General features: G+C 33.2%; 1 protein-coding gene across 1 annotated transcript in view; it reads left to right on the top strand.

The window, feature by feature from the left end:
• ATRNL1 (attractin like 1) overlaps nt 1-26,663 on the top strand; it is a 701,048-nt gene that overhangs the window by 193,213 nt on the left and 481,172 nt on the right. The window contains exon 20 of the mRNA XM_061191223.1: nt 12,498-12,591. Coding sequence (XP_061047206.1) covers nt 12,498-12,591 — 94 coding nt within the window. The remainder of the gene's footprint in view (nt 1-12,497; nt 12,592-26,663) is intronic.

Raw genomic sequence — 26,663 nt, 5'->3', positions numbered from 1 at the left:
CTGTGTATAGGAGGAACCTGGTATATGGAGGCACTGCATATATGGAGGGCCAACTATAAGTTATACAGGATTTTTCTATTGCACAGAGGGTTGGTGTCCCTAACCCCCTCCCTATTCAAGGGTCAACTGAACATTGTGTAGGTGCTGTAATAGTGTTATGTAGAAGTTGAACGATAGAACCAGGGACAAAGAGATAATTTTAATGGGAGGATCTGGGTAGGCCCTTGAGAGTTGAGGCAATTTGCATGCTTCAATTTTCTGTGATTATCAGTAGCTGCATGTTTTTCATTATAACTTGTTCTAAATGTAAGACTAAGCTATAATGTTATTAATCTTAAAAATATTTTAATATCTTTACATGTATTTGTTTTGTTTAATTACTCATAAAAATGGACTATAAGAAAAAAGCTCCCCATATGAAGTATACAGACATTTAAAAAATTGCAGTCTTGTATGACTAATAGTTTTCTTCATCTAGGTCTTACTGTTTTTAGTTACTTTATTGTAAGATGTCTAATGGGTTTGGTTGGTGTTATGAATACAGTCTTTTCCTTTAACATTGCATTTATAGCTGGTTTTAGTAAAATGTAATTTTGTATTTATTTATGACTTTTAGTTCACTTTATTATTCTTTTTCTAGATTCTTAAATAGTATATGATATTCTTTCTATATTTTTTACTTTTAATAGTGATAAAGAAACTCTTAGTTTCCAGGTTGAGGAAAAAAAAGTTCTTTCAACATAGTAACAGTTCTGTTTTTACCTTTGTTTCTTATTAGCAGAACTTACGTTTTTCTTTTTGGCATATTATTAATATCTGTCCATAGCAGGCTTTTACAGAAATATTTAAAACTTTAATAAACACACTGGGCTATGACACAGATAGTCTCTGAGACTTGAGGGTGGTAAAGAAGAAGATAAGTGAACTCTTCTTTCTCTTTACTAGGATGGGAGATTTTTTTCATTTTAAACCCTTCTTACATATTGCAGATTGTTCAGAGAAGCTGAAAGTTTATAACCAAATGAACTCGAGCATTTCTTAAAATAAATGTAAGAAGTTTAATTCCCTCAAAATGGAAGCATTGACCTGAATAATCTAAAAATGCAGATAAATGAAAATCACTTGATATGGAAATCTTGTTTTTATTAATTATTTTGACACAACAAAGTTGAAAGTTTGTATTTTCTGAGTACAAATTATCATCCTATGTGGCAGAGAAAAGCCAATCTGAGATTTTAAATATTTCAAAGAATGGCCCTTAAATGAATAATTATATAATTACATGTAGCTATTTAGTATATGATATAGTCATGAAGTTATACTTTGATCTAAAATTCTCTTCAGAATGACATTTTTATGTAAATTTAAGAAAACAAGAGAGCCTTTTAAAATCATATAGAACTGCCTGTTTCAACTGCATGATTAAAAAACAGTCTTTATTGCATAGCTTCTAGAATATTTGTAGCTAGTTTCTCTTCTCTGTATACTAATTTTTTGAAACTCTTTGTTTTCCTTGTAGAAGTGTTCCTCTACGTCAAATTGCTCAGTAACCCTGTTTTCTTTATCTACTCCATCCTTTCAAACTCCTTTCATCCTTTTTGTTCTCAAAAAGGAATGTTAAGGAGAAGAACTGCGTTTATGAAAACTGTTTGGCCCTGACATTGTCAGCTATTTTAGAATGACCTTTGATTGTGGGTTATTAGAAGATGCAGTTTACTACTCTTTTCTCTTAGATTCCTTTTGCAAGAACTGTCTGTGGGCTGAGTCTCATGAAACTGCTAGAGATATTAGTCACTGAACTTTTAAGTGCTGGGGAACTTTGGCATGCATGGCTTACTTTGACACCTTTCTCAAGATCTCCTTTCCTACTTTTTATTTGCACAAAGTTCTACTTTCCACCTATCCTAACTTAAAATAAATTTTTACTTCGACTTTTGGCATTGGGTTAGTGGTTTTTAGGCTCCTAGACTTGATGTTATAGACTGTTTCCATCTCTGATTTATCAGTTTTGACCATGAAGTGTGTCACTTGAATGTTTTCTTTTCATTAGTAAGTTCACTAATATATCTCTTACGGAATTAAAAAAAAACTATTCAATGGTTTTAGGTCTACAAGTACAATACTTACCTATTTGGGGCAAGATAGAAACCATTATTTTATCTAAGTGTTCAATATTTCTCTTTAATTTCACTTGACGTGATGCTTATCATCATGTATTGCTTTAGGTTTTATGTTACAAGGATCTGGCACTATTGTTTTTTTTAATAAGTAAGGTAAGATAATTTAATTTAAAAATAAAAATGCCTCTTACCCTAATCTACAAAGGTTGAGGAATTCCTATTAGCTTCAAATGACAGGCCTAGGATGGAAAAAAGTAAGAGGTGAATTTAAAGTGGGGCGTACTTCTTGTATTCTAAAACATATAAAACATTTATTTAGTATGCTACAGAAAATTAGAGGTTAACTAAGAAACTCTAAGCATGTACTTACCTTGTCCTGATATTTAAAGATTTTTTAAAAACCAAAATCAAGCTAAATACCAATTTGCATACACACTTTTTCATATCTCAAAAACTACTTAGTGATGGTGGGGAAGTTAATTATATATTAGAAATGCCTAGAGCAGGTGTAAAAAAGCACCAGCATAAATATTCCCTTAAATATTTCATAAACATATTAAAATCCTCCTTAACATATTATTTAAGAAGAAATGCCTTTTCTTCAAATGTTCATTTTTATATATTAGGACATGAATGCGAGTATTTGCCTTTCTCTTAATCACATATAATTTTTTATACCTTTTATCTTGCTTTTTCTTTAAAGGCCAATTTACTGATTTTATAATAATCGCAGTCTATACTTTTAGGCTTTAAAGCAAGTATATAAACATTTAATTGTATGTTTAGCGAATAGTGCAGCCTACTTTATTAAGCAATTTTAACTTATTTTTTGACTTCTTATTAAGCATTTCTGTACAGGCCACTATTATTCAAATCAATATTTATAAACTGAATTCAGTAACTTTATTATCTAAAAAATGTTCTCACTTCACCCGCATTTTGTTAATGGTAATGCAAGTCTTTTTGGGCTCAATTTCAATGACACCTTTGATTCCTTCCTTTTCTTCAACCCTTGTATTCTGTCCCAAGCTGATTCTGACTCTGCACTGTCTCTGATACCTATCTCCGCCTTTGTATTCCATTACCTTTATTAGTTTAGGCCCCCATGATTCCTCTTCTCTTCCACTGCTGTTGGATGTTACAGATTACCTAAAATGGAATAGGTTCTTATTAAGTATTTGTTGAATTAATGAATGATTACCCTCTGTATATGCAATCTCTCCATTTGTAATCCACTCTTATATCTCCTTTATCAGAAGATAAAGACAAAGTTTTCTTCCCCAAAACATTCAGTGATTTTTATGACCATTTCCAAAATCTTTCATTGCCTCCAAAGTGTCTGTGAAATAAATTAAAACCTCCTTGACAAGACGTTCAAGGCCTTTTATGCTCTGACCCAGAGTGATTTTTCTGGTTTCATATCCTACCATGTTTCTCATATTCTACCACACCTTTACTTCTCTTTTTCTCTGTGTCCACATTTAAGTTAAGATATTAACATTTTCCTTGTCAGCCAAGCTTCAAGCATTATATTAAAAACATATATAACTAATATTTAATGGTATTTTATTCATACCAGGAACATCGCTAAGAGCTTTGCCTAAATTTTTTCATTTTCTCCAAAGCATTTTGTCAAGTATATACTATTATGTCAATTTTACAGAGGAGTAAACCAAAGACATAGGCCTAAAGAGTCATGTTAAAGGTTAAGCCAGCAAGTGATGGAACCAGGATTCAAATGTGAACTACCAGACTCTTGTACTCCAAAGCAAGTATGTGCTTACATCTTTGAATCTCAGATATAATCAGTGGTCAGCTCTAATCTATTTCAAAGCCATAATATTGAACTGCCATTGTCTAGTTGTGTCTACCTTTACCTTAGCTTAGCCCACTGTAGCAGTTTCTAAATAGATCAGCCTCACTTTCTTTTAGTTGATCCTTTATTCTGTATCTAGGACATTCACAATATTGTATTCCTTTTCACCTCATATCAAACCACTCCTTCATATAAACCCAACTGTTTACCCATTTTTCCTATTTTTGCTTCCCTGGACACTACTGTGCCTCTGGACTCCATTACTCATTTTTCAAATCTCAACTCGGGAAATTTCAGCCTGAAAACTTGTAATGTCCCTCCTAACTTCAGGCAGTGTTGGTACCTCCGTGGTGATAGCCATCAGTGTTTTTGTAAGTCATTGTTCACTTATCTTTCTAAGTAGGATGTGAACTTCTTGATGAGAAGAGTTTTGTCTTAGTTGGTTTTTTTTTTTAATCATTTTTACATTATCTTTGTGACGCTATTACATAGGTAGTAGTACTGTGCTTGGTATATGGTTAGCCCATTGCTATATTAATATTACTAAGAAAATATAATATTTGTGTCATATGTTTTACTCATTTTCATATGATCTAAGAGAAAATGTAATTCAGACTTTCTAGCTAGGTGGGTTTCACGTTTCAGCCAATATTTTCACTTTAGAGCAAGAGGTAAAAAGTAGCTTACTATTTTTCTCAGGTTTATTTTTCTTTCTTTCTTTTTTTTTTTTTTTTTAATAAAGCCCACCAATGCTTTAATGAATTTATTTGGATTCCCAGCATCTTTTTTTTTTTTTTTTTTAATAAATTTATTTATTTATTTTTGGCTGTGTTGGGTCTTCGTTTCTGTGCGAGGGCTTTCGGTGAGAGGGGGCCACTCTTCATCACGGTGCGCGGGCCTCTCACTGTCGTGGCCTCCCTTGTTGCGGAGCACAGGCTCCAGACACGCAGGCTCAGTAGTTGTGGCTCACGGGCCTAGTTGCTCTGTGGCATGTGGGATCTTCCCAGACCAGGGCTCGAACCCCTGTCCCCTGCATTGGCAGGCAGATTCTCAACCACTGCGCCACCAGGGAAGCCCCCTCTTTCTTTTATTTTTCAGTAATAGAGGCAAAAGTGAAGCAATATTGGTTCCAAAGTCTATGTTTTATTTTGTTCTAAATGAGGATTAGTTTTAATATTTACCAATGGTGTTTCATTCTGTACTCATAACTTATTGAGCAATAATCCAATATTTTGTACATAAATTTTTCATTAAATACTGATGAGAAGTTATATGAAGTTTAGATAAGGAAGAAAAATGAAATTTATGTAATTCCTTTCAGTTTCTAGTTTTTCTAGAGAAGATAAATAGAATATTGGTGTCTAACTTCTCAAAGCTTACCATCTACATTTCACTTCACTCTATTAATTTTGGGGTCATTTTAACAAAATGTGTTATCCTATAAATGTTTTTAGCTAACTTCAAAATATCTATTTCAGTATACCATGTAATTTGTATTTTAAATGATTTTAAGGTATATTTTGTTTATTTTTCTATCTGCCAGCAGCTAATTCTTTCAAGTTTAAAGCTATATCGTGCTTATATGAATCCCATTGTTGGTAACTGTAGGCATTTGGTAATTATTCACATAGGATGATTGGTTTTTCTTGAAAAGATAGAGAATAATGTTTTCTTGAGCAATGGAATCATTATTTTACATATTGTTAACAACATCCCTTCTACTCAGAAGTATAGAAACTAAACCCTTAATAACATATGGGAAAAACAAAGAACTCTTCAAATAAAGTTGTTAACATAATGTTATTATTGACGTACAAGTAAAAGACATAAAAGTATGTTTTATTATCTATTTTTAAAGTGTAGAAATGTTTAATCTTTTCAAAATTGAAAAGGTCTGTTAATTTTTGGGGGGACATAATTTCACACAGAAAAGTTGTAAGGATATTCAATAAGTTCCCTCAGATTTCTTCTTTCTCTCCCTATCTCTCAATTAAACATTGCAGACTTGATATCCCTCTATTCCTTAAAGATTTTAGGGTTTATTTTTTAAAAGTTGGGAATTCTCTTAACTACATTATAATTATAGAAATTAGGAAATTAACATTGATGCATATTGTTATTAAACATAGACCTTACCAATTGTCCCAACATTGTTCTTTAGAGCAAAAGAAAATTCAAGATTACTAGTTGCATTGATTTTTGTGTCTCTTTAGGCTTTAATCTGGAACATTTCTTGAGTCTTTCTTTTTATGTAATGACATTGACATTTTTTAGGAATACAGGTATTTCCCGCTTTTCAGATGTTCATAAACATTTGGTTAAAGTGGTGTCTGCCAGATTTCTTCACTATAAAGTCACTATTTTATCCTTTAATGAAAAAATATCTTGTAGGAGATACTATGAGACTATGTGAATATCATGTTACTTCTCAAACTTTTACTCACTAGTTTTGTGATTTTTACCAAATAGAGATTTTCTAATTCCATCATTCTTTCTACAATAATTAGTTAGCTTTATTCTACAATGAAAAGCTTTGTCTTCTCTAGTTTGTCTGTCTGTGAATCTTACCTATGTATTCATCTGTGCATCTATGTATTTATCTATGTATCTGTGCATCTGTCTATGTTTCTATCTATCTATCTATCATTCTTTGAGCATTTCCTTATGTTTTTGGCACTCATCTTGTACCTTTCCTGCCCTAACTGGAAGCTGGCATTTCTCAAGCATCCCTGGTTCCTTTATTGGGCTCTTTGCTACAGGGCCATCATTGTTTACGGATCATCCTAGCAGACAGAACTGGAAAATAGATGTATGTATACATAACAGACACCAATAAATTCTCATACATAAATATAAACAAATCAGTACCCATTTCTGTATCTACCTGTACTCTATAGTAAAATCCATGAGTTCACACTAATACCTCTCATTTCCTATCCCTTACTACAGGGTTCATTCTATCCTTCCTCCTTTCCAAATTTTTTATTTCCTTCTCTGACAGCAAATAATCTAACTTTAGTTATTGACAATAAATATATTTTTATTTATATCAATAAAAATATATTTATTTTTATATACTAAAGTTTCTTATGTATTCAGTTCTATTTGTAGATCTTCTATTCTACTCCACTGATCTGTTTGCCTATTGATGTGCCAGTATCACAGTGTTTTAATTTTAGAGGGCTTGTAAATGTTTGAATGTCTATTAGAACTAGTCCCCCACCTCCTTTTTTTAGCTTTTCTTTTTTAGTGTTTTCCTGGCTATTCCTAAATGCATATTTTTCTATGTGATTATTATTATCAATTTATCAAGTTCCATTAAAAAATGTCAGTATTTTTGTTGAGATTGGGTTAGATGTATAAAGTAATTCAAATAGAACTGACATCTTTATGATATTGGGTTTTTTTTTTTTCAAGGACAATGCGTGTCTTTCCATTTTTTCACAACTACTTTTATGCCTCCCATGGGTTTTGCATATTTTTTGTTAAAATTTATTCCTAAATATTTTATCTTATTCATTACAATTATAAATAAGGTTTTATATCCTTTACCTGGTTATTGTTAGAGGGCAATTGATTTCTGTATATTAATTTTTTAAAATTTATTACCTTACTGAATTCCTTATTGTTTTAGTTTGTTTTAACACTGATTCTCTAGGGTTTCCAGGCATACTATCATATCATTTACAAATAGAGATAGTTTCACTTTTTTTCTAGTCCTTACACATCAATTAATTTTTCATGTATAATTACATTGGTTAATATCTCTAATGCAATTTTAAGAGTAATAGATCTATTGGGGAATCTTGCCTTATTCCTGATCTTAGTGGAAGAAAAGCTTCCAGTGTTTTCTTATTAAGCAAGATACTGGCTATTATATATATATGTGTGTGTGTGTGTATATATATATATATATATATATATACACACACACACACATATACATATGTTTGTGTGTGTGTGTGTATATAATTATGCTAAGAAAGTATCCTTGAATTACTATTTTATTGAATGTTTTATCAGGAATGGGCATTGACTTTTGTCAAAGACTTTTTAGCATCTGTGTAGATAATCATATTTTTTTATTTTTAGGTTTGATAATATGGTGTATTAATGAATTTCTTAATAATGAATCAACCTTGCAATCTTAGTACTTATATTTAACGGTGTATTTACTGAATAGGTTATTATCATTGATGTTTTCAGGTTAGTTTCAGCTTTCAAACCGTTAAAAAAGTACATTATATATTTGAAATTAAAAAGCATATATGGTTAAGAATGTTACATGTTATCTATATGTGCCATCCACACATATATATTGTCTATCAAGAAGTTGAAAGAATTTCAGGATATAATTCTTTACTACTTACCAGATGTATAAATGTGGACTTTTTTTTTTCATTTCTTTGAGGCTATTCTATCAAATGAGTATAATATGTATGGTGTAAAGATTGAATAGGTAATGTGTATGAAAGTACTTTGGAAATAGTGTAGTCATATATCGTTGCAAAATATTGTTCTTGTCATTAACGTACTTCATGTTTTATATTTTTAACATAATACTCAATGACTTTTTTCAGATGATTTGACTCATTGATTAATAACTATTCAAAACAACCTTTAAAAACAATCTCATTGAAAACAATGCAGATTTGAAAAGAGATGAAATAAAAATTCAATAAATTAGAATTTAAGAATTTGAACTTAAGGCAAGTAATAATTTTTGGTGGTAGAACTGAATGTGGGAAAAAATGCCTGGTATTTCATTGGTATTGAGGTTTGGTTTGTGAATAGATTCTAATAATATGTGTCATTCTTGCCTCATCTGTAGCCCAGGGTATTAATATTTTGCCCTACTTTTTTAGATGAATGAAAACTTCAGATTAAAGAAATAAGTATAAGTAAAATTTAAAGGGTTTAAAAACTCTAATGGTAGTCATTAGGGGTGTTCAAGAAATTTATCTTGCTAGAGTTAGAAAATGAAATATGACTAAAGTTATTCTTTATCAAAGCTAAACACAAGGTATTAAAAATACAATTCCAGAAGAGTTGGGTTGAAATTTATTTTGGTCAAATATTTTCAGTGCTTATGCTTAACCCTCTTCTATCAAAAAAGAAAAAACCAAAACCTTGTTTGTTTTAAATGAAATTTGTGTTTTGAACATTCAGTCAGAATGAAGAACTGACAAGTTATGTGTTTCCAGGCTTTGTGGTTATAGGTCAGGGGTTGGCAATTTTTTTTTCTCTAAAGGATCAGGTAGTAAATATTTTAGTTTTTGTGATCCAGGTACAGGTATGGTTGCTGCTTTGCTGCTGCCTCCTCTTGTTCCTCCTCCTTTTCCTCCAGCTTCACCTCCTTCTTCTTCTCCACAATCCTTTGAAAATGTAGAAACCATTCTCAGCTTATGGGCCATAAAAAATCGGAAGTGAGGACTTGCCCTCACGGTTATAGTTTACTGACCCTTAAAACAGATGGTTAGAGTTTCTCCTCATTTTTCAATATGTTAGACGGCTTTGAAATGTAAAATATGAATCTTAATAGCCCTCTTGGCACTTTATCACTTTCCAACCTGTAACTTAAATCCTTAAAACAGTACCATTTACTTGGCAGTTCCAGTCCTTAAGTGCTAGATTCTTGTTCACCATCATATTCTCAGACTAGTTCTAGAGCAGTGCCTTTCACCCAACAGCGTTCAGCAAATACTGGAACAAAGACTGAATAACTGAGTTTCACTGTGCTTTATTTATTGGAGAAAGAATCATTTCTTAATTTCTCATTTACTCTTTATTTAGGCAAATACGGGTGCCCAATATCCTAAGTAAACAAAATAATCTCTGTAAGTCAAATGACATATTTTAAATTATGAGACTTGTCATCTTTCCAGGAGAAAACAAAATCATACTCTCAGCAACAGATTAATACATGGCAATAGTTATAATTTTTGAGTTTTTAGTGAGAAAAACCAGATTGCTAAGATATTATTGGTATCAACATTTCATGTTTATTTATATCAAAGGGAAACAGCTATGTTCTGTTTTCCCTTTTAATAAGCCACACATGATGGATATTTGGGCTTAGAGCTGTAAATAAAAATATAAGTTTGAAGAATATAATTTTAAGTCATGTGGCTATTTGAACATTTGTCTTTGCCAGAATTCTTACTGTATTTGAAAGCTAATGTAATATATCTACTAAATATCAAGTATAATTATGCTAGAAGTATATAAAGGAAATTAAGTGGACATGATCTCCTAACTCCCAGAAGCTGTTGTATATGTGTGTGACAAATAGCAATGACATAGCAATTAAAGGACCGAGGCACATAAACTGACTTCGAAACAAGTACTGCCAATGACTATTTTTTGATTTCCTTTTCTAAAGTATATTCTTTATATACAATTTGAATAACTCTTATAGCATCTTTTTTTCTATCCTTATTGTTTAGTTTTAGTTACAAGTTGATATTGCAAATTTATATTATAGGGAAACATAAATACCATGTGACCTCATAATGTTCCTGTAATGTATAGCTAGGCTATAAAATCATCATCATATAAAATTTACCAAACAAAAGGCCACAGTATGATGATTTTATAGGTGCTTATTCAGCATAAAAAGATAATCTCAAACGCTGACAACAACAGAATGATGTCAGCACCGTCATGAAGTATAAATTTTAAACGATTGAATTTAAAATACATTTGTGCCATTTTAGCCTGAAGTGTAGCACCAGAAGGGAATTCTCTCAAAATGAGTTTTCACTAAAAGGTATTTTAACACAATATTTTTTCTGTCTCAGAAATTATTAAAGCTACTATACATTGATAATTCTTTAAAGAAATGCTGCAAGTGTGACTATTATCTAGTTCTGCCATAAAGGGTAAATAAAAAGTTTACCCAAGTTTTAAAATATTAATGTGTATCATTTGTTTTTTAGTGAAGTTCTGAATACAAGATAGTATTAATGTGAAATGGCAAGTTAATATTAAAAGATACCATGGTATATTCACTATTTATGAAGTTACATGTTATCAATATATCTGAGTCCCTTTTTTGCTCATGATAATTTCCTTTATTCCTTGCACTTCTGCATCTTGTCATTCATTTCTAAAATTCTCACATGTTGTGTTTCCATAGTTAATTCTACAAACTTAAAGGAAGATTATACTGATCTATTTAAATAGTCTTTATGAAGGAAAACCCACACTTTTATGTAGAAGTCTCTTTTAGCAAAGAAAGCCTGGCTTCTTAATAATCTACCTAATACCAAAATTTATTTTTTATGTGTGTGTAGGGTTGTATGTATTTACTTTATATTAATTATGTATTTTTTTCAAAGCAAATAATCATAAACAATAAGCAGCTTAGTGTTCTAAAATATTTTACATTTTGATCAAAATCAGTGACTCATTATCTTATTTTTAAATGTGTATGAAAATCAGGAATGAAATCATTATTTCATTTTTATCAATAGAATGGTTTAACTAGCTGGTGGTGTGCAGGAACACAGTAGTTCTCATTAAAGGTTTTTGAAAGGGCTAATGACATGATCAGCCTTATCTCTTGAGAATATGTCTCAGGATTGGAGAATGAGTTGTAGCCATACTGAAGGCAGAAAGATCAGTTATGTAATGTATTGGTGTCAGTAAGAGAGCATGAGTGACAGAACTTGAATGATGTGTTACCATAGTGGAAAGGAGGAGGTCAGATACAAGAAAGATCCTGCATGTAGAAACTAAACCTGCCAGCTGATTGGATGTTGGGCACAATAAAGTGTGAGATTTGTGTCCTGAATAATTGGAATGCTGATCTTTAACAAAGGAATGCAAAGTAAGAAAATGAAATGAGTTCAGTATGAACCAAATTGACTATATGTAACTGTTATACTATGGAATGTTTCAGGTAGTATTCTGGAATACTAAAACTGAGAATGATCTCAGAAAAGGATGATTTTTGGGCAAATAAACAGATATGCTTTTTTATACAATATGTAAAATTATATTTTTTTATTGTTGGCAGTGGTAACAGTAGTGGAAGTAATAGTTGTATTTATTAAGTGCTTGATATGTGTTAGGAATTTAAAATACATTATCTCATTTAATTCTCACTAAGTCCTGAGAGCTCCTTTCTCCTTTTGAAGACGAAGAAACTAAGACTAGTGAGGGTACATAAATTGCCCAAGGTCACATAGCTAGTGATTATAGATGTACATTTTGAAGCTGAACTGTTTGACTCCAAAGATCTTATGCTCTTTGAAACTCATTTCATTAAGTAGATGTACCAAATTAGAAATGGAAAAAAGTCCAAAGAAGGATGAGATAAATACTGGGATCCACACTAGACTTCAGGATACCCCAAAGACTTTGAAGAGTTTCACAAAATTTTTAAATAAGTGAATTTACTTCCCCTTAATTAAAAATAACTTGTATGCTAACCCTAGCTTTTGGATGGCAAGAGGATAATTGATGGTTTACAAATAAGATAATACAACCTTCCCTGAAATGTGATGCACATGTTTGTGATGGGGAATATTCAATATCATTTTGGTTTTGACTTACAGCTTGTACATGCAGTGGACATGCAAATATTTGTCATATGCACACAGGAAAATGTTTCTGCACAACTAAAGGAATAAAAGGTGATCAATGCCAATTGTAAGTAAAAATTACTTTCTAGAACTTTCATGGGTTGAATTTGTGCTGTAGAACTAATTGTTACAGGTTTTCCATTTTAAGTTTAGTGTTGTGTTAGTTAAGCAACCAGTATTGTTTTAAGCTATGTTTACTTGCATTTTATCAATTTTCATAAAAAATTAAGCCTTTAAAATGACAATTTTGTGGAGCCTTCAAAACAGAGCCCATAGAATATTTGTCTTTTGTATCTCTCTGATAAAAAGAAACATTCTTATTTTTTCTGGAAAAATATCTTATATATCAAACCTCCATTGCTATCTTTATAATTTTTCTCTATATCTTGTTAAATAACTGAAATCCAATGTTTCTATGCATTTCCTTCTCTTGAATCTTTTATTATTAATTCTGATCATTATAGTCTTTTAGGCCTTGCAAGTGGTTTCTTATACTCATCTTCTTTTTCTCTGTTATTTCATTAGACATGAACCCACTCTTGTTGTTACTCTGCTTTCAATAGTTTTATGAGTGGTTTTTGTCTTTTTATAATTTAGTTGTTATTCTCACCTACCTCCAAAAGGAGTAACTTTAAAAAGTAGTTGTTTCATGTTACTTAAATGTTTTTTCTTATTCATATTCTTCATATATTAAAATCATTTTTATAGTTTTGAGTTGTATATATGTACTTACGTTTATATTAGGTATAATATGCTGTATGACATAAACCATAAATTCCAATTATAATAATTATATAATTACTTTAAAAATTAATAAAAGATTCTCCAAAACTATATGTAAAAATTTATATCCAAAGAGCTGTGTTAGCCATGGAAAATGATCTTTTTGTTTGTTTTTATTTAGAACAAATACATTATTTACAATAGAATTATCCTAAACATTTCAAGTTAGATGGTCATGTCTTTGACTAGTCACTGAGGTATCATAGGTTTTCAAGAGAAGGTGAGCAGAAGCAGTTTTTATTCCTTCTCCATAGTCTCTAAACTTAAAAATGAGGTCAAAGCATAAGATCTTAGGGAAATTCCTATTAAGGAAGGCTATTTTGTTCTTAGTACCAATGAGATTAAATCAGAGTCCTATGCTTTAAGTCAGAGAGATGCCTCCGGTATTCTGCAGTGCTACATACTGGTTGTCATAAGTAACACCAACTTCTTGGGTGTGTGACATGTGCATTTACACAGGGCCTCATGCTTAGAAGGGCATCACGCCTGATTGAATGTTCTTCTGTCGCCATATTAAAATTCTTAATAAATTTTTAACGAGAGCATTTTCATTTTGTACTGCTCCTTGCATCTCTCTTCCCCCAATGAATTGTGTAGTAGCTCTTGGTCTTAAGCAACAAATACTTTATTTTTGTTGTGAGATTCCGTCATCATTATAAACACTGACAATTTAAATTTGTACTTTACTTTTGCACAAATGGTATAACCATCCATAATAATTATCCGTTATGTGATGCAGTATGTTAGAAACATATTTTTGTTTCCAGGTAAGAGAGACAGTATTTTAATTCACTGAACTCATGGGCTTCTAAGCTTATATGTACAGAGTTACAGGATTTGGCATATGTATGAAATATTAGACAAATAAATTATATAGTTCTGAATGGTGAAATTACATTTTGCCCTAGTTATTATAAATGGGAAATTTTTTATAAGCAGAGGAAAATTTGGAATACTAATTTGTAGAGAGTATTTTGTGGACAGTTTTTGTAGATAGAATTACATTCATTACTTTTTTGTTTTAGTTATTTATTTGTTTTATTTATATAAGATTTATATTATATAATAATATATCATATATTATTTGTATACAAATATAAAATATATTTATAAAATAGAAATATATATTATTTACATATTTATATTAAATATATATTTATATTTGTATAAATATTTATTTGTTTTATTTATTTAATTTATTTATTTGAGTGTAGGGCAGTGATGACAAAGGGTCCTCATACTTAAAGCAATAATTTCCTGCAGTGTGCTTATACTGGAAAAAAAGCTCTCTTTAAGAAGCAAAGCTAGTCACTCAAGTCAGTAAACAATTATTAAATGAGTGGTTGCTACTCTTAATGAAGATGAATAACACATGGTTTTTACTTAAAGCTTCTTTCAGGCTAGCAGTGGAGACACTAGCCAAAATATACTATATTAATTTATTATTGATACATTAGTGATTTGAGATGCTTATGAATGAACTCTTTCCTCTTCCCAGGATAATTTCTGTTTGGCTTTAAGTATGTAGTCAGACATCACATCTCATTTGTGTATTTTCCATAACCTCTCCAAATTGAAATTGGTTCTCTTCCTATTTACTAATTTTTTCCTTGCATTATCTATGTACTTGCCTGTATCCTTTATTAAGTGAACCTCTTTAGGGACCATTGCATCAGTACTACAGTGTAAGTGTTCAATAAATTTATTTAATGGAATAGAATGAAGAAAGTAGTGAAGGAGTACTGAAAGGGAATGATTGATTTATCATGGAAGAATAAGGAAAGTTTGAGCAAAGCATATTTGAGATGGAACTTGAAGGAAGAGTTAAAATTTTCTGGGTATAGAATGTAGTAAACAGAAAGGGAAACCACATCAGTAAAGCAAACAAGTAAAAATGAACGATAGCATTTCCAGTTTTTGCTCAAGATGTAGAGAGCTGGAAAAAGCATTGTTCCCACCTTTACAATGAAAGAAAGAAAAGCTGGGCGAACTGCAAATTCATGAGTTTGCTTGAAAGTGTTGGAGAACTGAGATTACAGGGTAACCAAATGACCGAAACTCTAAAGAGAAACAAGAGCTTTCAGGGAGAAATGAGACAGGAACACTGGCTAACCTGGAGTGAAGCCAGTGGGAAGCTTAAAAGCAGAGTCCAGCTGAGGTGGCTGATAAATTGGTGCTCAAGTGCTCATCGTCAATAGTGTGAAGGTCCTGGGGCTGAGGAATTGGTGGGTCCACACACTTTTTAGAGTTTTTTTTCATGAACCGCACCAGTTGCTCATGGAAATAATTGGAGATAATTTCTTGTGGTGTATGCTCGGGGAAGGGAATAGCAGACACAGTGGGCAGGGCTTCAGTATGGGGTCAAAATATTCATTTAAAGGGACACCAAATTATTAATCTTGCCAAGGTAAAGTTCTCATTCTGGCCCTGGCCTAAACACAGTTGGAACTCAAAAATGGTAAGTTAAAAATTAATTTAATGGAAAAGTAAACTATAATATAAATATAAATATAAAATGAGTGAAGTGGTATTGTCTAGGAAAATTGTTTACTTTTGAGGAGCAACATGCAGACTTTAAAGAAAACACACATATTATTTTTGTAAAATTTCTCAATTTACAATGTGAAGGTGACCCATATTTGCATTATGTAAAATATAATGTCTGTCATTTTCAATGTATGTATAATGAAGGTCAGTAGTATTTAATTGTTTTTTCCTTCAGCCTTCTAACAACACTACTGATAGAAACTAATGTTCCTCAGTGGGAAATAAAGGGTAAATCAGATATAGGTGAAATAAGTTTTGATAAAATGTTGTGGCAGATACTTACGATACATCTTGCCAACTCTCATGGCTTTTAGGGTTTCATCAAGGCTGCAGTGGACAGTTTCCTGTACTTTCCAATATTCCACATAAAGAATGAGAATCTTTGTTTCTCTTTTAGTTCCAAAGCTACTCATTTCTGCCCAGGTGCAACCAGGAAGTGTAAAGCAGTTGATGCCAGTATGGGTAATCCTTGGCCAACGAGAAATGGGAGTTTGTCCTCCATTTCCCACATTGTCACCAATGCTTCCTGAGATAACTCTCCTTGGCAAGTACCCACATCCAAGTCCTTATTTCAGCATCTGCTATTGAGGTTATTCTGACTAAACTGGTTGCTACTGGAAGCAGTTCTAGATAATAGACCCTCAGCATAGGATTTTATAATTGGATGACTTATCAAATGGCAATAAGCACTACAGTGCTAATGGTGAGTGGGGTAGTGATCATCCTGGTGTGCTGTAATAATTATTGAGAATATTAACTGTGTTTGATAGGATAAAGTATAGGTTGAGGGAGAAGTACTAGATTATGTAGCAACTTTAGCACTTGAAAGTCATGGGGCGGTGGTAATTATGCTTACAAACTTGGCTAGCTTTTGTTAATTGCCAAGAAGGCTTAAAGAAGGAGGCTTCCATCAATTCAAGGCATAATGTGAACATCAGAGGCCCTCATGACAGCATTGAAAGACCCTCATCCTCTATAGCCAGAGAGCAGAGTATCTTGAAAATTATGCCCAGGATTTAATCATAAGGTTGGCAGACTGCAGATGAAACTGAAGGCTCAGTCATGACAATTTACCCATGCCAGAGTCGTTGCCTGATGACAAGGAGTAAGACTTTGAGGCCTACAGTGGGGACACTTATGAGTATGACCTTAGAACCCTGAATCCTAGATTCCCTTGAACACTCCTGACTGGAAGAAGTAGCCCTCTGTCATTTGCTAGAGTAGAATAGCTTCCTTTTCTCTGGACACAGTGCAAAGATTTCACCTGAGGGTTATGCTTCCCAAAAAGATGTCCTCCTCCAGAGTGTCCCCTGCCTCTACTTATTGTCTTCAGATCAGTAGGAAGCATCAGGTCTCAGTGTAGCATGAATGGGAAAACACAGTCTCTGCTATAGGAAGAGGTAGCTTATTCACTCAAAAAGTTGCAGAGCCTGGCAGGTATGCAGAGGCAGGAATCAGGAGTGCACAGTGAGGGTGCTGGACCTGGGGACATGGGATATAAGACTGGAGAAGGGAGACTATATTGATACGGCATCACTCTCCTATATTTCAGGATTTCATATCTTAGTGAGTTTACCTGGAGTTGCTGATGGCTTTTTAAAGTGTGGACATGATGCTTGCCTCTAGTTAATGAGGTGGGAGTTGCTGGAACTGTCTTGGGAAATTTTGAACAGTGGGGTCAGAAACTCAGGAAGTTGGATGTATTGGAATGCATGTATTAGATAATATCAGACTGCCCGTTAACTGACTATATTTTCTTGGAGGTCTTCCAGAACACTTCCTTCACTCGGACAATAAGGAGTACAACAGTAAGGGGAGCCCTGGAATCTGTGGAACTCAGTGGTGGCTATTCTCTGTAGGTCCTGATAGACAGTAGAAAATGAATCCAGTCAGCTGCGCTCTCTAGTGACAATGTGTATGTCAGGATTCCGGAATAGTAGAAGCCAGGTGGTGACATTTAACTCTTAAATATAGACATAATTACCTTAAGAGTCAGCAAGACCAGATGACCAACAGGGGGTATTGGTCGGCAGGGATGTGGAAATGCCTGAGTTCTGAGGGATGAGCTAAATTGGCAGCCAACTAGATTATTGTTGGACTTGTATCACCAGAAAAAATCATGAACCAATAAGCAGAAGGTTGATGTCAGCTGCCTTAGTAGAAAATTGTGATCCTTCAGTCTTTTCATGATTCTGATTTGAATCTCTGATTCCCAGAGCCCATCAGTTAAAATAGTGGTTGGGTTCCTTTGAGGAACCACGCATGCCATCTCATCAATACACACAATACATTCTCCTCCATTCTATCCAATGGGACCTCAAGCCATTTAGTACATAATTGGTCACTGGAAAATGGAGCACACATACTTTTGAAGGGCTTTGGGATAAGGTGTTTGGCCTGGTATTGGTCACCAAAATAACATTAATATATTCACTTAAAAATCTGTTCAGTATTGTTACTGTGTATTTAAGGAGTTATATGACTATTTCAGAAGACACCATTGGGAAATTTTACCTTAACATTTATGGCATGTTTAAAAAAAAGCAAAAAGAAACAAAAAACATGTTTCTGGATCGGCCCTGGATTAGACCTGTCTAATCTTTCTAATTACCAGAAAATATCTAAAAATCCTACAGAAAGTGTTGTTATATATTGTACACAGTAACTATGAAGCTCAAAATATTTTGGTTGCACAAAGGAAAACATTAATTTATTAGGTGGTTCTCAATGGTGATGGAATAGCACCTTCTAGAACTTTATGGATTTTCATAATTAATTATCTTAAAAATTAAGGAGTGCTACTGGCATTTAGAGATGAAGAGTCATAGCCCCTTTATTAGAATGGGAACTTACCGGGACCAGGTAATAAATGGAATTTTCCAAATCTGTTTAATTGAATACATTGGTCTATAAGCGCACCCTGTGGTCATTTTCCTGTCCCTAAGTGCATAATTGGAATGGATAAATGTAGCAGCTGGCAGACTCTTCAGGTTGATCTTCTGAGTTGTGGGAAAGGAGCCGTTAGGTAGAAAGGGTCAAGTGGAAGGAGTCCCTTAAACTCCTTCCATTCACTCTGGACCCAGTGAAGATGGTAAATCAGAAGTTAGAGATCTTATACCAAGACAAATAACAGGCTGTTGAAATGGAGAAAATGAGGAAGTATTATATTCTCAAATATTAGCTGGGTCTTATTTGTCTAGCTGGGCAAGATTATGATAAAATGTCACAGAAAATTTACATTCTATCCTGAAACCATACCACATGTCAAGGCACACATTCAATTTCTGGTACTTGAAAAGACCTTGGAAACTATATCATTTCTTAGAAATAGGTAATAGAGGATAATTTGGAAAAAGATATAGTAATACCAGAGCCAGTAGAGTTGTTTGGGGCTTCTGGGAACATTGTCAGAGTTCCCAGCTGAAAAATAATTGGCAATCCCCAAATACATAGTTTTAATATGTGATTTTTTTTTTTAAGCAGATTTTATTTATTTATTTATTTATACTATTTTTATTTATTTATTTATTTTTGGCTGTGTTGGGTCTTCGTTTCTGTGCGAGGGCTTTCTCTAGTTGTGGCAAGCGGGGGCCACTCTTCATCGCGGTGCACGGGCCTCTCACTGTCGCGGCCTCTCTTGTTGCGGAGCACAGGCTCCAGATGCGCAGGCTCAGTAGTTGTGGCTCACAGGCTCAGCTGCTCCGCGGCATGTGGGATCTTCCCAGACTAGGGCTCGAACCCGTGTCCCCTGCATTAGCAGGCAGATTCTCAACCACTGCGCCACCAGGGAAGCCCCTAATATGTGATTTTTATCACATAGATTTTATATCATAGGGCTACAAAGTTTTTAAAAATATATAGTATAGGAATAAATTAACAATTTTCATCACTTTATTAATGAAATCTAGTGCTATTCACAAGTCTATACTACTAATAAAATTTGGTTCTTAGTTTCTTAAAAGGAGTCTCAAATATTCTCTAGACACATGGCATACTCCAAGATGTGTGTTGTATATACCATGAACAGCATAGCTATTTTTGATGAGGTGTTCTAAAACGATGAACACATCTTAGTTAAATTCTGAATAAAATTATACATGGTCTATTTTCAAGTTACATGGTAATTGCATTCCTAGAAAATTCACTGTTTGTTATAAACATGCAAAACTATTCTGTGTTTATAGGTAAAATGGAATTAGGTTCAACAGTCAAATAATTATGAACAAAAACTGTTGATCTGCTATTTTATCCAAAAGTTGTGTGGGATTTGGATCAATTTTTTGTTATGTGGAGTGGCCTTGTGCATTCAGGATATCTGTCATCCTTGGCCTCCCGTTTAGCCATTGTAGTACATTCCATTAGAACTCCATAATTATAGAGGTAATTCATGGTTACCCACACATTCATCCCCACTGAGAACCACTGATCTAATTAATTAGTGTTTTCCTTTATCTAGCCAAAAAAACTTTTGTTGCTTTATTTATTGCATATAAGATCTTAGAGCAATTTAGTTCCTTCTGGAGAAAATTATACACATTCATGATATTGTTAGATATTATGTTGGTAGATTAATCAAAATTGGTGGGTTGATCCAGAATCATGTTTTAGTTTTTATCCACAGTAAGTTGAAGATAAAATTTCTCAAACATATTAGGAATTATAAGTATAATTACTGAGATATATGGCACAATTAATAAGCAAGATCTTTTAAGTTTAGTAATTTAATTCATAATTGAATCTCCTTTTCTCTTCCTTATATCTTTCCTCTTTAGTGATCATAACTTCTTCATAGCTACTTATGTTAGGATTAAGACACTGGTTCTCAAAATTAGGGTAAAGAAGGATCTCCTGGAAAATAGTGACTTAAATTCTACGATGGGGATCAAAATTTTGCTTTACTGCAAGCATTCCAAACAGCTGTGAGTTAATAGTTCTTGATACATACATAGTCCTCGCCATAGGAGAATCTTCTTCCTGAGCATTTTTTCCTCACTAGTTTGCCTTTAGACCAGCAATATCTAAGATTATTACCCATTTTAATCTATTTTGTTATATCTAGTCTCTCTCTCTCTCTTTTTTTTTTTTTGGTGGCAGGAGGCAGAGGATGTTGCCAATAATGCCTTTTACATTTTTGGACAATCAAACTTGTGCCTTCCTTTCTAGACTAGTTTCTGGCACATAGTAAGGGCTTTATAAAACAAATATAAATTAATGTATTTTAGGACTTTGTTTTTCCCAATTACTACTCCCTTTTAAAATTTTATTTATTTATTTTTATTGGGGTATAGTTGTTTTACAATGATATGTTAGTTTCTACTGTACAGCAAAGTGGAGTTCCCTGTGCTATACAGGAGGTTTTCATTAGTTATCTGTTTTATACATATTAGTGTATATATGTCAATCGCAATCTCCCAATTCATACCACCGCCCCCCCTTTCTGCCCTTGGTGTCCATACATTGGACAGTGCCCCCTGGACGCCCAGATCTCCATGAGTTCAACACCAACGGCATCAAAGTGGTCTACTTGCCCTCTAACAACATCTCTAATTCAGCCTCTAGATCAGGGCATCCATAAGGATCTTTAAGCCTCATTACGCACAGTACTCTATGCACAGGATTGTCAGTGCTATGGAAGGGAACCCAGATAGGGAGAACATCATGAAAGTCTGGAAGGATTTTTCCCTGGAAGATGCCATTGTGTTATAGAAAAAGCTGTGAAAACTACAGAGCTTGAACCAATAAATTCCTGCTGGAGAAAACTGTCCAGATGATGAGCATGACTTCACAGGATTTATGACAGAGACAGGAAATCGTGGAAGAGATTGTGGATATAGCAAAAAAAAAAATCAACTTATCTCTTGTGTATGTGTGAGTGCTTTCCTGTGAAAATGTAATAACTGTATGACAAGAACTGTGTGAGACATTTTTGTATCATCTTCATCATGTAGGTCATTGTGTGCAAGACTTGTATTGAGATGGATAGTCTATCCTTACATAGGCATAAAGTGAGTGATATTAATATAAAATTAATGTGTTAGTTTCTTACTGTTTTATAACTTTGCTTTCAAAGAATTACCTTACTGTACAGTATGCCTCTCTCTCTTATAGTTGGAGAAACTGCATATCAGCCTATCATCACTGAGTGGTTTTTAAATGAAAGTAACAATGTTTTCGATACTGTATTGTAAATATGACTAATACTGTATGCCATAAAGATTTTTTTAACGTCTTTATTGGAGTATAATTGCTTTACAATGGTGTTAGTTTCTGCTTTATAACAAAGTGAATCAGCTATACATATACATATATCCCCATATCTCCTCCCTCTTGCATCTCCCTCCCATCCTCCCTATCCCACCCCTCAAGGTGGTCACAAAGCACCGAGCTGATCTTGTGCTATGCGGTTGCTTCCCACTAGCTGTCTATTTTACATTTGGTAGCGTACATATGTGCATGCCACTCTCTCACTTCGTCCCAGCTTACCCTTCCCCCTCCTCGTGTCCTCAAGTCCATTCTCTACGTCTGTGTCTTTATTCCTGTCCTGACCCTAGGTTCTTCAGAACCATTTTTTGTTTTTTTTTTTTAGATTCCATATATATGTGTTAGCATACGGTATTTGTTTTTCTCTTTCTGACTTACTTCATTCTGTGTGACAGACTCTAGGTCCATCCACCTCACTACAAATAACTCAATTTCGTTTCTTTTTATGGCCGAGTAATATTCCATTGTATATATGTGCCACATCTTCTTTATCCATTCATCTGTCGATGGACACTTAGGTTGCTTCCATGTCCTCGCTATTGTAAATAGAGCTGCAGTGAACATTGTGGTACATGACTCTTTTTGAATTATGGTTTTCTCAGGGTATATGCCCAGTAGTGGGATTGCTGGGTCGTATGGTAGTTCTATTTTTAGTTTTTAAAGGAACCTCCATACTGTTCTCCATAGTGGCTGTATCAATTTACATTCCCACCAACAGTGCAAGAGGGTTCCTTTTTCTCCACATCCTCTGCAACATTTATTGTTTGTAGATTTTTAAAAATTTGATAATTATTCATTAGTGTATAGGCTAAGCTACCGTGAAGCAACCCTATTGATTACACTACACTACCATAAAACAATCATATTGCTGATTTTTTGTTATCAAAGCATGAATTGCTATACTTGTAAATAAATATAAATTTCTTTTTCACATTTTTTCATTATTGATGTCTAGTGTTAGTAATACATATAACATCTACAGTGCTTTGTACCATATAAGACAACATTGATGTAGGTACTGATAGATGATTCATCTTGTAAACAGACTACATAGACTTACGGTATTGATAAATTGGGTACAGTACGGTAAAATGTATTTTCTCCTCTTTATGATTTTCTTAATGACATTTTCTTTTTACTCTATTGTAAGAATATAGTTTATAATATATATAACATACAAACTTTGTGTTTATTGACTGTTTATGTTATTGGTAAGGCTTCTGGTCAACAATAGGCTATTAGTAGTTAAGTTTGGGGGGGAGTCAAAATTTATACATGGATTTTTGACTGTGCAACGGGTTGGTACCCCTAACCTCTGCATATTTTAATGGTCAATTGTACAAAAAAAAACCCACCACAGATAACAGAAACATGTGGAGTCTAAACAACATGCTACTAAACAACCAATGGATCAACAAAGAAATCAAAGAGGAAATCAGAAAACACCTGCAGACAAATGAAAATGGAAACACAGTGGTCCAAATGGTCCAAAATCTATGGGATTCAGCAAAAGCACTTCTAAGAGGGAAGTTTATAGCGATACAAGCCTACCTCAGGAAACAAACAATCTCAAATAAACAACCTAACCTTACACCTAAAGGAACTAGAAAAAGAAGAACAAACAAAACCTATAGTTAAAGTGAGAGAGTGGCATTGACATACGTACACTACCAAATGTAAAATAGATAGCTAGTGGCAAGCAGCCGCATAGCACAGGGAGATCAGCTCGGTGCTTTGTGACCACCTAGAGGGGTGGGATAGGGAGGGTGGGAGGGAGACACAAGAGGGAGGCGATATGGGGATATATGTATATGTATAGCTGATTCACTTTGCTATACGGCAGAAACTAACACAACATTGTAAAGCATTATACTCCAATAAAGATGTTAAAAAAAAAAGCAACCTATAGTTAACAGAAGTAAAGAAATAATACAGATCAGAGCGTAAATAAAATAGAGACTAAAATAAACAATAGAAAAGGTCAGTGAAGCTAAGATCTGGTTCTTTGAGAAGATAAACAAAATTGGTAAACTTGTAGCCAGATTCATCAAGAAAGAAAGAGGGTGCAAATAAATAAAATCAGACATGAAAGTGGAAAAGTTACAACTGACACCAAAAAAATGCAAAGGATCATAAGAGATTAGTATGAACAATTATACACTAATAAAATGGGCAACTTAGAAGAAATGGATAAATTCCTAGAAATGTACAATCTCTCAAGACTCAATCTGGAAGAGGTAGAAAATATGAACAGACTAATTACCAGTAATGAAATTGAATCAGTAATCAAAAAACTTTCAACAATCAAAAGTCCAGGACCAGACAGCTATACAGGTGCATTTTATAAAACATTTAAAGAAGAGTTAATTATCCTTAGACTCTTCCAAAAAATTGAAGAGGAAGGAACACTTCCAAACTCTCTTCTGTAAGACCAGCATCTCCTTCATACCAAAACCAGACACACACACACACACACACACAATTATTCACTGTTTCAAATTAATCACTCATCAGTTTGTATTATTAATGTGAAATATTTTCTAAATTATCAGTAATTTCAATTTTTATTTTATTTTGATCCAGTAATTATTTTAAAATTGTTTCTTAATTTCAAAGACTTTAAATTGTTAATTAAAAAAATATCTTCATTGACTTGTTTTGTAAATCTGGATTTTTTAAATAGACTTTAATTTTATAGCAGTCGTAGGTTCACAGCAATATTGAACAGAAAGTACAGAAATATACCCCTACCCCATAGATGCATAGCTTCTCCCATTATCAATACTCCTCACCAAAAAGGTACATTTGTTACAATTTATGAACCTACATTGACACATCATTATCACCCAAAGTCCAGAGTTTACAATCGGGTTCACTTTTAGCTTTGTGCATTCATTCTGTGGGTTTTGATAAATATGTAATGGCATGTATTCATCATCATAGTATCATACACAATACTTTAACTGACCTAAAAATCCTCAGTACTTCTCTTATTCATCCCTCCCTCTCTCCTAACTTCTGACAACCACTGATCTTTGTACTGTTTCTATAGTTTTGCCTTTTCAAAAATGTCATGTAACTGGAATCATATAGTATATAGCCTTCTCAGAATGGCTCCTTTCACTTAGGAATATGCATTTTCATGGCTTGATTTTTCGTTTCTTTTTAGTGTTGAATAACTTTCCATCATTTGGATGTACCATAGTTTATTTATCCACTCACCTACTGGAGAACATCTTGGTTACTTCCAAATTTTGGCAATTATGAATAAAGCTGCTATAAACAACCATGTGTAGGTTTTTATGTGGACATAAGTTTTCAACTCCTTTTGGTCAATACCAATGAGTGCAATTGTTGGATCATATGGTAACAGTATGTTCAATTTTGTAAGAAACTGGCAAAATGTCTTTGAAAGTGTCTGTACCATCTTTCATTTCCACCAGCAAAGACTGAGAGTTCCTGTTGCTCCACATTCCACATACCTGTCAGCATTTCGTGCTATCAGCGTTCTGGATTTTGGCCATTCTAATAGGTGTGTAGTGGTATCTCGTTGTTTTAATTTGAATTTCCCTTATGACATACTATGTGCAGCATCTTTTCACATGATTTTTTTTTCCATCTGTAATCTTTGGTGAGATATCTGTTCAGATCTTTGGCCCATTTTTTAAATGGGATGTTTGTTTTCTTACTGTTGAGTTTTAACAGTTCTTTATATATTTTGGATAACAATCTTTTATCAGATTTGTTTTTTGCAAATATTTTCTTCTAGTCTGTTGCTATAGTCTTCGTGTGTATTTCACTAATCATAATGTTTTGATATTCATTCAAATTCTTGCATCCATGTAGCTATAATTTGATGATTTTCAATGCTGTAGAGTATTTCATTGTATGATTATAGCACACTTCATTTAATCACTTCTATTGTTCTATTAGATAATTCTAGTTTTGTTTTTTCACCATTACAACTAATGGGCTTATGAGTATTCTCATCTATGTCCCCTGGTTCACAAGTGCATACATTTTTGATAGGTCTGTGTTGGGCATCCATTTTTTCAATTTTAGAGGATTAACTCATAAAATTGTTATATGTAATTATACTCCTTCCAGGGCTCTGTGATTTACTTAATGCTCTACACTCTTGACAATACTTGGTGTTATAAGAGATTTCAAATTTAAGGATTCTGATGGATGTATAACTGATACGTTGTAATTTGAATTTGCATTTTCTTAAGAACTGAAGTGGTTCTTTAGTTCTTAAAGGTTTAGTATGTATAATATTTTAAAAGTTTTATATGTTTAATCATCAATTGAACTCCTCTTTTATGAAATAGTGCTCTTTCAAGTTCCTTGTGATTCTTTTCTATGTTATTCTCTTTTGGTTAATCATTTGTAATAATGTATTGTGCATTCTGGATGCATGTCTTTTGTTGATGATATGTGTGGTAAATGCCACTGTGTGGATTGGGTTTCACACTGTTTTGTATGTCTTTGATGAAGAGAAGTTCTTAATTTTAATATCCAATATATCAGTCTTTTCCATATGGTTAG

The sequence above is a fragment of the Eubalaena glacialis genome, chromosome 1 (assembly GCF_028564815.1).
Source record: "Eubalaena glacialis isolate mEubGla1 chromosome 1, mEubGla1.1.hap2.+ XY, whole genome shotgun sequence".
NCBI classification, from domain to species: domain Eukaryota; kingdom Metazoa; phylum Chordata; class Mammalia; order Artiodactyla; family Balaenidae; genus Eubalaena; species Eubalaena glacialis.
This window is presented reverse-complemented; position numbering and strand designations above follow the sequence as displayed.